The sequence below is a fragment of the Brachycentrus maculatus genome, unplaced genomic scaffold (genome assembly GCF_059751285.1).
Source record: "Brachycentrus maculatus isolate JH-2025_06_01 unplaced genomic scaffold, ASM5975128v1 h1tg000036l, whole genome shotgun sequence".
NCBI lineage: Eukaryota > Metazoa > Arthropoda > Insecta > Trichoptera > Brachycentridae > Brachycentrus > Brachycentrus maculatus.
Window position 1 is genome coordinate 589,646 of NW_028280790.1, and position 16,266 is coordinate 605,911.

Here is a 16,266-nt window from a genome sequence, read left to right on the forward strand (position 1 = left end):
AGTATAAATATATGAACCATAAACATATAAGTATTTCCAGTATAATACGCTTCTCAAAATAAAAATATTCTATTATTTGGATACCAGATTTACAGATTGTGCGCCTCCATCGTCTAAGTTTCTCGACGTAGGTATCTACTCTCCTTTCTAAGGGTACATACAAACTTTTCAAATCCTCCTCATTTATTCAAAGTAACTGGCAACATATCAGGATAGAAATTACGGTTCAATATCTATGGAAAATCCAAGCCAAGTGGACTGACAGCTACGATTTGTTTTCCTTATGTTGAAAATGTTGATTTTGAGTATTTCTTCGAAATGATTGCAGTGTTAGGACCATATTATATTGTTTTTATTTAATCTAAAACAAGCATATTTTACAATGGCTGACTCGGGCGTGGAAACTGGAAATGACAGCGATAATTCCATTACTTTCGATTCGCACAAGGGCGAAATGAGATTCGTTCCCCCGTCGATACCAGTTAGTCAAACGGGGGAGGTTTATTCGTTAGAAAGATATCCGGATCCGAAAATGTCTCGGCACAAATTCAAATTCCAGCATTCGCATCAACTAAAGGCGTCCAGACAGTCACCTTACGGTAGCGTGTTGAACAGTTCAAAAAATAAGAAACTGAGATTTGCGGCCTCTACTAATAATGTAGAATTACTACGAAAGCTTCTTGACGATGGCGCTGATCCGAATACTTCCGACGAACACAGAAGGAGTCCGTTGCACATCGCCGCTTGCCGGGGATATAAGGATATCATCCACTGCCTGATCACATACGGAGCTGATCCTAACATAAGAGATTCTCTGGGAAACACTCCTCTACACCTGGCAGCGTGCACCAGCCATATTCCGGTAATAATAGTGATGGTTTACCACATGGCATTTATGTATTGCATTACCAATTTAAAGGGCCTCACAAAATATAATTATCTATACAATAGACTGCTCTAATGGTAATACATTATGCACTCTTCGTATGAAATTTGGTAACCTTATTTTTACACCTTTATTTATTCTGTATAGAATAAACCCTGTAACATTTTATTTTCGTATTCTACTTTACTATCCTGAAAAGGGAAAAGAATTGGATAATTATAATTTAAACAGAAGATATACGCTATTTTCTTCAATGTAACAGAGTATACAGCATATATACTCGACTTAAGCACTGATAATAATGATACCCAACAAGTGTTAGATTAATAAGTTTAATTTAAAGTTGAAATCTCAGTTTCTGTAAAGGGTTAATAACACTGAGTGAGTAAAATTAAGTTTAGGCATGGTAAGACTTTTTTAAATTAACTTTTTACTTAGATACCACTTATTTACTAAGTAAAACATTAATTAAAAATGGATAGAATTTACCACAAAGTGACTGCCAAATCAATTAATGAAATGATAAGACTTAATAAAATAAATGTTTAAAAAAAACTTTTCTGCTTCTTTACATTGTTTTATTCTAGGTCGTGATCGAGCTGTTAGATGCGGGGACCGATGTCTCTTCCAACGACAAACACGGGAGGAATCCCATACAACTTGCACAGAGCAAATTGAAGTTGATACAACTACGTCCCCCGGGTGTTGGGGCGGCCGTAGAGACCGACAAGCTGAAGTTTGAGATACAGATGGTCGTGCAGATGATGCTCAAGTTTCTCCATGTACAAAAGGCGGATATTAGTGATATAGAAGCTGTGCGAGAGAGACTGGAGAGAGTAAGTACTAGAGAACAGGTTGACAGTGAAGTGCAGTGCTTGCTCAATAGTTTAAACACTCTCAATTTATCGCATTAATGTGAACCCATCTCTCCATTTTCTTGGGCTCGATTGCAATCATATCACATGGCTATATTTAAAAAAAACCTAGAAAATAAGCAAATTTCCATCCATGCAAGGGCTCATTAACCACATAGGTTTTTCTTAACCCTTCCCTTACGGTGCGAAAAACTTCCGTGTGCACTGGTGATATGTATTTTTGTACACCATGTGAAAATGTGATTTGAAAACGGGAAAAATGTGAATATTCCTAAATGTTGTTTTTATTGACCATAGTTGAAGTTGAAATGTAACAATTTTGTTATGTTAGCTCTGATAAGTATCTTAAAATGAGAAAAAAATACATTGCAAGTAGCCGCGATAGCTGGCGTAGCGACACAACCGCCACGTAAGACGATATGCGCACTACTGGCGCAGTAAACATGTTACGATATGCGCGTGTACGTACACAAAGCATACCACGCGCTCACAAGAAAAACGTTTGTGTATTGGTGATTTTATCCCCGATTTTTTCCGAAATAATTTATTTCCATCGCTGCGAACGAATAACTTTATATTATAATACTTTCATGTAATACATAATTATACTACGGAGGAATACAAAAATTCTAAGTCTGTATCTATTATATTTTATATTGACATTTTCATTTTAAAAGTCGAATTGTACTAAATATATATCACCGGGAGGGGAAGGTTAATCTTTGGGTTTTTTAAAAATATTTTCATGAAAAAAATTTGGATTATCTATGATTTCTTATTGTTTTCATTATCAGAAGAAAATCTGATTTATTTTTGTTCATAATATCTCCCTGAAAATTGTTTAATTCTCTTGAGGTTTATGGAATATGGAGTGATTTTTATGGTACCGTTTTATAGTATATAAAGGTAGGGTGGTTTATGCGGATAAACATAAATATGTTAAGGACTTCCATAGGCTCTGATATAATTTTGGGATTATGCTTTCAGAAAAATGTGGTTGTTTTTTGTGTTATTGAGATTACATATTTCACTGTATGGTATGATTGTGATTAAACCCCTAGAACCACCAGCAGATGTTCCATTTAAATATACATTGTCAATTCGGATCTTCCAAGTCACCATAGAAGTTTTTTTTTTATTTACGTTGGGACATTATGTAACATACTGTAATAATCTGTGTCAACTTATTCTTGTTATATTCTATTTCACATAGTGAAACATATATTTGAATATTGTCATCTCTTCAATGATCTCTGTATTTAGTATTTTTTTTAGGAGATTCAACAAAAAAGAACTAGGATGAAGTATATATATGTGTTTTATCTATTCAAAACATAGTGTTTGTGTACAATTTAAATTTTGCGTCACCAATTGTGTAATATCCCAATAGGCAACATAATCTATATAGATATCTATTGACCAATTATTATGCTGTTGAATGATTCAAATTGAGTATTTAGTCATCTAAAGATTATTTGCAATGACAGACAGCACAAAATCATTTTAAAAACGCACAACCAAATGTAGGTTGACATACTAAAATGAGTACTGTGAAAGGCATCACTATTAATTCTCTAATAATACCTTAAAGCTTGATACAAAGATATTGGTATGTACATATACCAAACACATGAAATAAGCTGAATGAGTGTTTTCCCAGATAAGTCTATAGAAAGGGTACTAATACTCATTCCACCGATAAATGAAAGTCAATATGAATATATTAGTACCTTCCCGCTCATATTGTATTAGTATTAAATTATTATAAGACTTCAAATTACATAATGTGATATTTTTTCTATTTGGCAAGACTATAATACAATGAAATTTCAAATTACAATAGTACTTATTAGATTTTTACAACAAAAAAGAGCGAAAAATTCCTAGGATGAAAATTTTATTTTATGATTAATAATTATTTTAAAGGTCCAAACAAATCTTCAGATTTGGCAGCTTTTTCTTATGAGAAAACATGTTTGTTTTTGTTTCTTTAAGAAATGAGAGCATTTAAAAAATTTATTAAAATAATTTAGTATTGTTAAAATTAATCATTGTATACATGTACATATGTCACACCCTCATTTTAGACTATCACAATAAATATACTACATATAAGTCAATGCTGCGAATATTGATTACCTGATAAAACATTTGAGATAAAAAACAAAAAATAGGTCGACCAAAAAGACTTGGCACGATCAGATCAATCAGATGTTTTGAATATTGAAAGCATTAACTTTGTGGATCATATTGATATATTATTTCGAGAAATCAAAAATACATTGTGTTCTGATCCACTCACATTTTTATTAACCAACTAGTTTCGGCAACAACCTGTTGCCCTCTTCAGGGTTTATTTATTACTAATAAAATAAATAATAATAGTAATAAATAAACCCTGAAGAGGGCAACAGGTTGTTGCTGAAACTAGTTGGTTAATAAAAATGTGAGTGGATCAGAACACAAAGTATTTTTTATTTCTCGAAATAATAGATCAATCAGGACCTAAAATCTGGCGGTGTCAAAAGTCTGCGTAATCGGAGGGCATGTATGACTAGATGTATGGATGTGAAGGAGGCAAGAAGTGTATGTCAGGACAGAAGAGTATGGCGTTTCATCTTCTCTACTACCTAGCCTAGTGATGGTAGAAGTTAAGTAGTAGTAGTAGTAACAAAAAATAATATTGTCAAAATGATATAGTTTTCTAAGATTTAAAAAAAAAAAACATTAAATCCAAAAGGTCATTTTCTATTTGTAATAGTCTAAAATTGAAGGTGCAATATGGTTATTTATAAGAATGTATATCGTATGTATTTTTTATTTAACTCATAATATTAATTAAGTGGTTCCAGCAAGCCAGCATATATACCCCAAGGTCTATTTCTAAATCTGATCATGCGACAATGTTTTTTTTTTAAATTACGTAGTTGCGGCACAGAACATGTACATATCGCTTACTCCTTTCAAGAACTTCATAAATCAAAATACTTGATTTTTCAGGAGAATGTTTTTAAAGTTTAAAAATACAATACAATGTATTAAAAATAAATATCAAGCCACTTACTGAACTTTTTAGTGTGCAACAGATCTTTTTACGTAAAACCTGAAGGTTTTTTCTCCATTTAAAAAATATTTAGTATATTTAAAAAAATAATTAAACAATACCTTTTCTTCAAAATTAAAAAACACTTTCTGCCCTGTAGCGGGTAAATATAAAGTTTAAAATATGCCTTTTTTGCTGGGATAAAGTACATTTTCTGGGCATTCTGAAAACGTGCACAACTCAAAATTGATGATTTTTGATTTATGATGTTCTTGAAAGGAGTGAGCGATATTTGATATGCCTGAATTCTGGAGACATCATTTTGAAGGAAAAGCTTTAATGTAAAAGATATCGAATAAGTTTGTGCCGTATACTTATATTTATGTTTGAATGGGAACTTTCTCTAGTTTGAAATTTACAGATAGGTGAAAAAAAATCATTTTTATGTGTAGAAAAAATTGGGTATAAATGTTAATTTTAGAATTTGTATTACCTTAGTTGTATTAAATTTATATTACAATAAATTAAATATTTGTAATATAGGCGATCTTTTTTTATGTGTGTGTACAATTTGCTATTTTATTTATTATAAAGAATATATCAGATGCATACATTGTACTACACATAATTTTAATTGTCACTGATATATCTCATTGTAAAATAAAGATTCCAAAAACACGTTTTCTATGTTTTTATTTTTACATTGTTGTTGTTTTGGTAAAAATATTTAGAATTTTGTAAATGTTTTAAAATATTTTACACACAATATGATTTAATTAAGTAAATGTTGGGGATGCATTTTTTTTCTTTGTCCTGGAAATTTTGAAAAATATTTCTTACAAAATGAAATACGGATATTTGCACACAAGGCGTCAAGAAGCATTTTAACTTATATTTAAACATAGGTACTGGAAAAGGTTTCAAACATAAATAAAAACAACTTTATTATTTGACATACATTTTTATTATCAAAAAATGGAATGAAACGTAAAGGTATTGACCCCTCTCTAGTATACTATCATAAACTACAAAACAAAATTACAGGAGAAGGTGTTCAACACGTGAATACTTCAAATCATAATGTGTTAACATTATTTTTTGGTACTTACCAAAATTCATTTCATAACGTTAGTTTCCCCAAGTTTTGCAGAAAAAATATAGACTTATTGCTGTAAGAGTCGATATACAATCAATTTATAATAAAAACGAAAAATGATTACCTTATATTAAAATAACCGCTGTTTTAATAAATGAAATAAAAAATATACATACATATGGTATAAAGCTGCGAGTAGAGCTCTGGCAAACTGACCTACTGTATTTGGAAAAATGCAATATAAACTTTTAAGTATTTGCATACATTTTTATAAAAAGATTTTGAAATAGTACTGATGTAATATATGTTAAACTAAGTAGCGACTGAAAGATTTCTAAAAAAGTTCTAAACTTGTATTGATTGTAGTGACATCATTCACTCCTTTCAACGTCATATATCAAAAAATTTGATTTTTCAGGAGATTGTTTTTTAAGTTTAAGAATGTAATAAAATGTATTAAAAATAAATATCAAGCCACTTATTGAACTTTTTACTGTGCAACATTTCTTTTTAGGTAAAACTTGAAGGTTTTTTTCTCCATTTGAAAAATATTTAGTGTATTTAAAAAAATAATCAAACAATACCTTTTTTTCAAAATGCAAAAACATTTTCTGCCCTGTAGCGGGTAAATATCAAGTTAAAAATACGCCGCCTTTGCTGGGATATAGTACATTTTCTGGGCATTCCGAAAACATGCACAACTGAAAATTATCAATTTTAATATATGTCGTTGTTGAAAGAAGTAACCAAAATATAAAAAAAATTTGTCAATTTTCAGTTGCGCATGTTTTCGGAATGCCCAGAAAATGTACTCTATCCCACCAAAGGCGGCGTATTTTTAACTTAATATTTACCCGCTACAGGGCAGAAAATGTTGTTTTTGCATTTTGAAGAAAAGGTATTTTTTAATTATTTTTTTAAATTTCCTAAATATTTTTCGAATGGAGAAAAAACATTCAGGTTTTACCTAAAAAGATCTGTTGCACAGTAAAAAGTTCAATGATTGGCTTGATATTTGTTTTTAATACATTTTATTATATTTTTAAACGATCTCTTGAAAATTCAAGTTTTTCGATATATGACGTTGTTAAAAAGAGTGAGCGACATGTCAAACTTCAGTGTGCTGTAGTTCAGTTATTTCTAAAAAGGGCAGTATTACATTTTCTCCAGAGGGTATTTGGTGCTTTAAGGGGACAGCAAGAGATGGGACATTTTACAATAGGAAGCATTTACAAGAATGAGTAATTTTTTACTTGGTTCATTACTTAGTACGAATAATGGGGTATTTCAAATCCACGGGCTAACATTTTTTAATAGATTTTCCAAATGCATATTTGCAACAAATACCTGTAAACCACTGATTTAGAGCTATTAACACTGAAAATTCAGAAGTTACCTGCTAAATGAATTGATATTAAATAATAACTCTTATATAGAGTGATTTCCTCATAAGTGCCTTTATTATTGGCACATCATTAATTCAATTTCCCTTCTATGTTTATGATAAAAAAATTCAAATCGACAGACTGTCCTACCTATTTTACTGCCAAAGTATCAAACACATACTGAAGCAATTAAAAAATATTAAAAGATGAAATAATTACATGAGATAAAATAAATAAAAGTCTACTATAGGAATCAAACCTGGAACCTTTACCTAGCGGGAACTAGAAGGGCTTTGATAAAATATTGGTCACGAAAAAAAATATATTTTTATGTTCCAATTTATTGTTTTATAGCAGGGCTATCCAAAACAGATGTGATCTCGGGCCAATCCAAATAACTAAATAGATTGGAGAGGTGCAGAAACAAATACTTATAAAATATAAATACAAGGATATCATTGTTGTAATATAATTAATTTATTGGAATAAATATTTCATTAATTTATTTGGGATGCCATAAAAATAAAATAATATTCTATGAAATAAATTTTGTAAAAGGAAGGAAATTTTTCATATTTGCGGTAAATAAAAAACGCCGCGGGCCGCAAAAATATAACTAATGTTTTGGACGGCCCTGTTTTAGAGCATAATTTGGCTAGAGAAGTAAGAGGTCCATGAATATAACCAAAGGTGAAGAATAATTAAAAAAAGAGGTGATAAACATGACCAACTTTGGGCCTAGGAGAGAATGGGTGGTTTTTTTTAGTACTGAGTATCTTAAATGTTTATATATACATGTTATATATTCTTTTTCTCTCTATTACTTTTAATATAAACTAAATGTTTAGGATTTGCTCTATATGCCACAGTATCAACATTTCTGAACTAGCTCCATAATATTTATAATAATTTTGATAAATTACTAATTTGATTAATAAAAACAATTTCTTCAAGATGTTAATTGATAAATAACAACTCGAAATCGATATACTTTTTTGTACTCACAGCATGCTTCCTGAAATATATAAAATTCCTAATTTTATTTAAATAAAACTCGCATTTATTCTTTATAAAACTTTTTTGGTAAAATTCCTCAACCAATAAATAAATATTTCACAGCAAAACCATAACCTAATGGACTTTCACATATTACGTTTATCATTAATTTATATTTAAATGTACTATTAATAACACTATTGCATATTCATAACACCCATCTTCTTTAATATTTTAGTGGTAACTTGAGACCATCATTATACACAGTGGAATCCTCTTATTGTGATTACGGATAATGTTATCAATTGCTTATTATTATCATAATCAGTCACTCCTAAAAGCCTGCATACAAAATTATTTTAAAAAAACAAACAATTTGCCTATTGTTATATTTTTTTGGCTATTATATTTCAGGTATGAGTGGATACAAAATATGGAGATTCTCAAGTGTAATAAAGTTCTTGACAATCCTTCTTAGAAAATAGGTTTAAGGATTACTAATCAATATTAGCATTAATACAAGTTGTACAAAGGGACAGCGTTAGGTGTTATCAGTTCAGAATTCATTGCATAATACTGGTTATTTGATAATAGAGGACATATTGATAGATGATTACTTCGTAATCAATGCGTATCATATTAACTGCCTCTATAGTATAGTGGTTATTGTGTATGGTTGCCGTGCTGGAGGTTCGATTCCCAAGAGCGTCAATATAAATACAAGTGATTATTCAATCTAATATTCATTTAATATCTTTCTGAACCGGTACTTGAAGTGCAGGGCTGATCCTCTTGCCTCATGTAATTAAAGATCAATATAACACTGCGTCGATGCGATACAGTGCCTATGTTACGTTAGCGCGGATAAAAAAAAACTTTTAAATTCTGTAAATTTATCATTTTTCAAGAAATATGTGTTACAAACATGACAAAGATTTTTTTTGACATTTGTTAATATCAAACATAAATGAAGGGAGAATTATTAAAAAAAATATATTTTTGTATGAATTTATATTATAAAAAAATATATAACAAATTGAATTTTATCTTCTGCTTAATGTTATTATACGGTTATTATGATCAAAACTTACAGGTCCCAAAGTGTTCACAATAAGTGAACTCCACTGTGTTTATTGTTGCATTATGCAGTGTCAGGGTTTACACCAATACTCGATAAATATGTTTGATAAAATTATGTGGATAAATTTAGTGGAATGTTTTTTTTTATCACAGCCTCCTAAACGAGCAAACATATTTTTTTATCAGACCTTTGTATTTTAATAATATTGCCATCTTGATACAACTATGAGCATATGTAATCAATCTAATGCGGTATAATGTATGTAAGTATGACATAATCTAATATTGATAACAAGTAACTAGAAAAATATACTATTTTCTATTTGCTTTTTAATAAAAGAGGATGGCTGCATTTTAAAAATCCTTACAGTTTGGGGCACAACTATTTAACTGATAAAAACCATTTACGAAATCTTTTTCTAAAAATTATAACCCAACCTTTTAGGTTTAACAATTCAATGTCATGATTTGAACCCACCGAGCTCTTATACTATGTTTATTATTATTATTATTATTGCACAACATTTTTGTTATAAAATAACCTTATATGATATATTATAAATAAGCTAGTTACAACTAGTGACAGAATTTCCAGCAATTATTTTGCTGTTATAGTAAGTTGATATCTGTTCAGACAGGATAATTCCAATACATTTAAAAAGAATCAATCTATATGTTTTTTTAATGTTAGTTTAACAAGCGAACTTGAGGATGTAGCACGCTATGATAATCCATTACCACATGTGATGAGAACATTTTGAATGATTTTACTTATGTTTAATATACAATAGTAAATGTGTTGATAATTATTTTTTTAAATTATGATGAATAAAATTAAATGTGATGAAGTATTTTTTTTTTAAAGATCTGAATAGGAAATTCACTATGTTAGGGCGCTTGTGCACTACAGGAATTGAACCGTCCGGCAGTCCGGTTAGCATGATAAAACGGATGATTGGCTTGTGCTTTCGGCCGTCTTTCATTGGATCAGTGCGTGATCACGGTACGCGAAAATTTGATCACGCTGAATTGTCGTAGTCATTTTTATTTTTAAAACCGGACTGCCGGACGGTAAAATTCCATGTAGTGCACAAACGCTCTTAGCTGACATAAAAAGGTGAAAGGTTTACAAGACACTTTTGTTTGAAAACTTTGATAAAAATAATAATAAATATTATTATTACTGCCATTGTATTGAAATTTTCATTTAAAAATTAAAAATATTGTCTTATAATATACAGAGGTATCTCCATTCAATACTATTTTATTTTCGAATAAGCCAAAGTGGTTTGTATTTGAAACTAGGAATCGAGTTATCGTCGAGTTGGATGTTGAGTTTAAAGCCTCTGACTCAAGAGTCCACAACCATGGCACCATAACCTAACTCCTGTCTTCAATTAATGTCTTTCGTTTCGACAATGACCGCTATAGTCGTCAGCCAAACAACACGCTTTATGGAAAAGACAGTTATAACTAATGTAAAACTCAAGTAAGTATACAATGAGAAAAGATATTGTGTCCCTATATAAAATATTTCTAGATTGTAACAATGATTATTTGGAGCTGGCAGCCGACAGAAAAGCCTGGAGACAGGTTGTGGACTCCATATGCTCCACTTAGGGAGCGGATATGGTTGAATTAATTAAAAAAAAAAATAGAACACCAGTATCATTACCAATGGCTCCTTTATAAAAAAAGTTTATCTGTGAACGTGTTAATTTCCTAATAAATTACATTTCTACTAAGAAAATATATTACATTTTTGTCACCAGAACGCAATATTATCTAGTGGAAAAATTAGACAGTATCTAGTATATTAATATTCCAATGGATCTACACTACATTTATTTCACCCAGACCAATATAAAAACACAAATATTATGCATATTTTTTCAAGCCATGATTTGGCCATTGATATTGATTATATTAGATATTTATAACAACAATTTCCGTTTCCCCGATAACTATAAATTGAAACTAATACGCACTTAACTAGTAGGTAAAACCCGTAATAATTATTGGTCCGAACAAAACAAAGAATCAATCTTCAATTCGTTAAATCAATTGACAAAACTTAATCTTATTATCAACTTTCACCAAGAAATGACACCAAATTTGACACCTCGCCTCCGTATGGGCAGGCACCTGTCAAGAAGGCGGTATTTGATTGAAACTCTATCAAATACGAAAAAAGATTAAAAAACCACGCTATATTACTTCTAACTACCTTAATTTAAATGAATGTATGGAAGTGAAGCATGGAGTTGGCAAAACAAGGATGAAAGTAGCTGAATTTAGTCAAAATGTGATCTCTCTGACGAATTTATGGCAAAACGATGTATGATAGATATTCAAATTGTGATATAAGTGAAGAATGCAAGGCTGAGATAAGCATTACTGATAAAATTAAGAAAAGTGCGTTGAGTTGGTTTGGACATGTGGAACGAATGAGTAAAGAAAGAACAGTAAAACAAATTTATGAGGCGAATGTAGTTGGAAATAGGAGGAGAAGAAGACTGAGAAAAACTTTCAGGATCAAGTATTTTAAATACTTGAAAGTGACCAGATCAAGTGTCGGAAAAATGGGCGGGTATGTATGAGAAAATTCATAAATTTGGAAGAGGCGAAGATTGTTTGCTAAGCCAGAATGGTGTGGCATTTTATGCTCTCTGCCTACCTGGGAAGCGGCGTGATGGTAAGTTGGTCAGTTAGTTTTTAATTGAAATTTAAAAACTACCTTAAATTTATCGTAAACGAACATAACTAAAAATTAATACTTCGCCGCATAGTTTAGGCGGCATAGGCAAGCCGCAGGCAAAACGCTGTAGGAAGGGAGAGTCACGAGGCACGAGATTCTTTCCCGGCTTGTGGCAAGGGTTTAAAAAATAAACACCAATAATGAAGGGAGGAGAGAGGGTGTAAGGAGAGGGATGGTCCATCCTTTGCCATAATGTCGCCATATACTTCCCGGACATGTGTTTCAGATACCAACCCCATAAACAATAGACGGTACCAGTTAAATAGAGGCAAGCTTCATGTCCAGAACCAATTTATGCAACGATAATTAAGAGTTTTAAAATTTGTATTAGTACAGAACTGAATTTCCGACCATGCTAAAATGCTTCGAGTCAATGTGACTAACTTTTGTGAATATTCAAGATTAACCCCATGTATAACATGATTTATGACACAGTTATATATTATATATGCTATATGATTTAACTTTAATCTAACTAAATTTCTAACGCATAGGTCTATCACAAAATATGTATAGCTGAATTTTGATTGTATTTCTGTGAGAAATACAAATGTAATATAGTATATTCCTAATATAAAAATATGTAATTTATCTATTATTTGATACTTGTAGAGTATAAGGAAGAAATGTACAACAAATATTATTATCTCGCTGAAAGCACAGAATTATATATGCATCCTATAATATATCATTTGCGTTCTGAGAGAGAAATGTAAGTCCAAAAACACTATCTTATATAGGTCTTTAAAGATTGTAGATTTTTCTTTTTTTGCATTTAATTTGGAAATGCATTTCTATATCAAAGTAGTTCAAAGCTGTTAGAATAATTATAATAATAATTATACTACGCACATATACACACACACAAACACACGCATATATATATACAGTAAACCCCCCCATAATGTTGATGGAGGTATCGCGTTATCAGAGGGAACATTAAAGAGGGTTAATGTTTTTAAATTGTATTTTAATTTTAAATTACTCATTTCAGTCATTTCCACTGGTTAGAATGTAAAAATACAATTTTAAACATTAACCCTTTTTAATATTTCCTCCGATAATGCGGTGCATATCTTAACGCTATAGGGGGGTTTACTGTGTATATATATATTTTTTAAACAACCTATAAAATATAAAATAGAATCGTATAAAAACAAATAAATGGTCCTTAGTGAGTTCTCATAATATGTTAAAAGGCATAATAAATATGTTAAGTACAGTAGAAGTTCTAGTAATGCTTAGTGTTGCTATGAAAGAGTTTAAGAGGGTGAAAGAATTGTAGACATATAATAAGGTACCTTTTATGTACAAGCATTAACATGATCTTTAATTATAATTGTACACATTAGAGGAAAACCTAGAACTAATATTCAATCTGTATACATTATGTCTTTTATGTTATCGTAAAAAAATGATAGTAATATTATGTTACGATAAAAAATACAAATAAACAACAATAATAATACTTATGTACAGCCACAATATTTTGTTGTTTTTTTATTATTATTTTTACTATGGCTATATATAAATATGTATTTAAGATTTAAATTTGTAAATCTATTTGGGCGACAGCCAAATTATCATAACTCTAGTTTTGTTTAGTCTTCCATATTCTTCTAGTTTTGTTTAGTCTTCCATATCTTCGCCATCTATATTGAGAAATCAATAATATCTGATAAATTCTATTGAATAATATAAGTAATCAAGATGTCCATATTGTAGTTTTTAGGTGATATATTTATCAGTGTCCGCCTCCGTAGTGTAATGGTCAGCGTGTTTAGCTACCGTGCTGGAGGCCCCGGGTTCGATTCCCAGGGGGGGTGAAAATAAATATTTGTGATTTTACACTGTAATATTTATTTAATATTACCCTGGACTGGTTCCTAAAGCGCAAGAGTGATCACCTTGCCTTCATGTAAGTAATGATCAAGATAACACTGCGTCAATTCGATGCAGTGCCCTATACACCATCGGGTGCGGATAAGGGTTATAAGTATATTTATCAGTACTGTAGAACGGGGCTACTTGAACTTTGATGTGTTACTTGAGCCCAGTACAAAAATAATATTTAGATCTGTACTTGGTCTTCAATAATGAACGTATCGACATGATTCATTGTTTCCCTGACAGGTGACACGTATTGTCGCGATACGTTCATTATTATAGACCAAATACAGATTTAAATTTATTTTTTGTACTGGGCTCAAGTAACACAACAAAGTTCAAGTAGCCCCGTTCTACGGTACATGGAATGTTTGGAAGTGTACTTTACAAAATGATGGTTAAGATAATTTGACTGCTACACATTGATATATTTTATGTTTATTATAGTAGAATATGGAACATTTCATGCAGCATAAATTTTTAAAAACTTAACTCCTTAATATAAAATAACAAATAAATAGTTGTATAAAGTCAGTGACACAAGCCATTGCCGATAAATAATAAATACAGATAATCCTCACTTATCTACCAATCACATTTATGACCATCTACTGACCCTATGTCCAATGCATCATGCCGTGAAATCTCTATGTCCCAGCAGGGAAGAGATCACTCACGCTATCAGACATATCAGGAATTGGTTTACTAGCCAATTTGTTCCGAGACCTATTTGGTGAAACCGAACCTGGTTATTGATTGGGAACTGACTTCCTGCCTTAAATTAAAATACTCAAAGGATGTATCAATTTTACTGTATGTAAACTAAAAATAAATTATTTAAATTAGTAGTACTGATAATGCAGATTTATTTATAAATAAAATGTGAAAAAAATATGTTCAGAATTAAATTCGGTTTTTTATTTGTGTATATAAATAAATGTTCCGTTTGAAGAATGATAGAATAGTTGCAGTTTGCTCGATTTATCAGTAGATATTGTAGTACGCACAGTAGGTTGCCTATGGAGGCAAGATATGGAGGAGGCGATACGTATAGTTATCAGCGCGCGGGCACCATGAGGCTGGCGCGCGTGGGGCAGATCTCGGCCTGGATGGGTCCGTAGGCTACGAGCTCGCCGTCCACCGTGATGTGCGCCGGGTGGCTCGGCTGCGGCTCGGGCTCGATGCGGAAGGCGCTCACGCGCAGCAGGCGGATGCGGCCGTCCGGCGCGCAGTCCGCCGCGTGCGCGCCCGCGCCCAGCCCCAGCAGGAAGGCCAGCAGCTGCGCGCGCGTGGCGCTGCCCAGGCACACGAGCAGCCAGATTACGCCGTCGTCCAGCCGCGAGTCGGGCGACAGCAGGAACTCCTCGCCGAGGTGCGACTGGTAGCCGGCGTGCACGAGAATGAACTCGCCGGCGATGCACTTCCAGTCCGCCGGCGCCGGAGCCGTGAGCGCCGGCAGCCGCGACGCGGGCCCGTACACCACGGCGGGCTCGCGACTCCGGTCCCCGTACGAGCTGTCGGCCACGCTCATGTAGTCCGAGCCCGCGCTGCTGAAGTACGCGCTCCGCTTGGACGTGGCCGAGTACCACGAGTCCAGCCGCTGGCGGGACTCGCCGGTCGGCGTCTCCGGCGTGTTGGTGTCGAGCACAATGCAGCTGGAGTCGCGGCACACCTTGCACTCGTCCCCGAGCCGGAAGCACTCCTCGCAGTCGAGCCCGCCGTCCGCGCTCACGCTGTGCTGCAGCGTGGTGGGGCGCGGCGCGGGGGCGGGCGCGGGCGCGGCGGGGGGCGCCGGCAGGTAAAACACCTTCCCGCGATAGGTCCGCAGCCCGATGAGCCTCGCTAGAGACCACACGGTGAAGCGTTGCCCCCCTATGATGCGCAAGCGCTCGCTTTCGATGTCTATGTCCGACAGAAGACCCCAACCGACAGAAAGGAATGAGAACAATATCTGTAACAAAAATAAACACCGTTACTATGAAAAAGTATTTTACCCTTCCTTACTCGCCAAACTGTAACATACGGTTACTGTAACCGACTTTCGAGGTGCGACCACCTTTCGCACACATTATCGAATGTGCAAAGTTACGGTTACGGTTTTTTAGACATTAAACAAGGCTACAGAAAAAAACTCATTTCTCAAATACAAAAAAGAACTAATTCGCACGCGTTTTTATTGTTTTTAACGATGACCTGCAAAAATACGTAATTTGTTAAAAAGGATTTTCTTATCATAAAAATATAATCATTGGAGCAGATT

General features: G+C 32.9%; 2 protein-coding genes across 2 annotated transcripts in view; one reads left to right on the forward strand and one right to left on the reverse strand.

Annotated features, from left to right (window-relative positions):
* Nucleotides 1–235: 235 nt before the first annotated feature.
* On the forward strand, nucleotides 236–2,562 carry LOC148312660 (uncharacterized). The gene is made up of 2 exons (XM_088274991.1): nucleotides 236–862; nucleotides 1,474–2,562. Exons 1-2 carry the CDS (start codon nucleotides 383–385, stop codon nucleotides 1,798–1,800), a joined length of 807 nt encoding a protein of 268 aa, XP_088131117.1. The 5' UTR covers nucleotides 236–382; the 3' UTR covers nucleotides 1,801–2,562.
* Nucleotides 2,563–5,752: 3,190 nt separating this feature from the next.
* The window catches only part of Sk2 (Sphingosine kinase 2), a 38,245-nt gene continuing 27,731 nt past the window's right edge, over nucleotides 5,753–16,266 (reverse strand). The window contains exon 3 of the mRNA XM_088275003.1: nucleotides 5,753–15,957. Within this exon, the coding sequence (XP_088131129.1) occupies nucleotides 15,064–15,957 (894 nt within the window). The 3' untranslated portion in view covers nucleotides 5,753–15,063. The remainder of the gene's footprint in view (nucleotides 15,958–16,266) is intronic.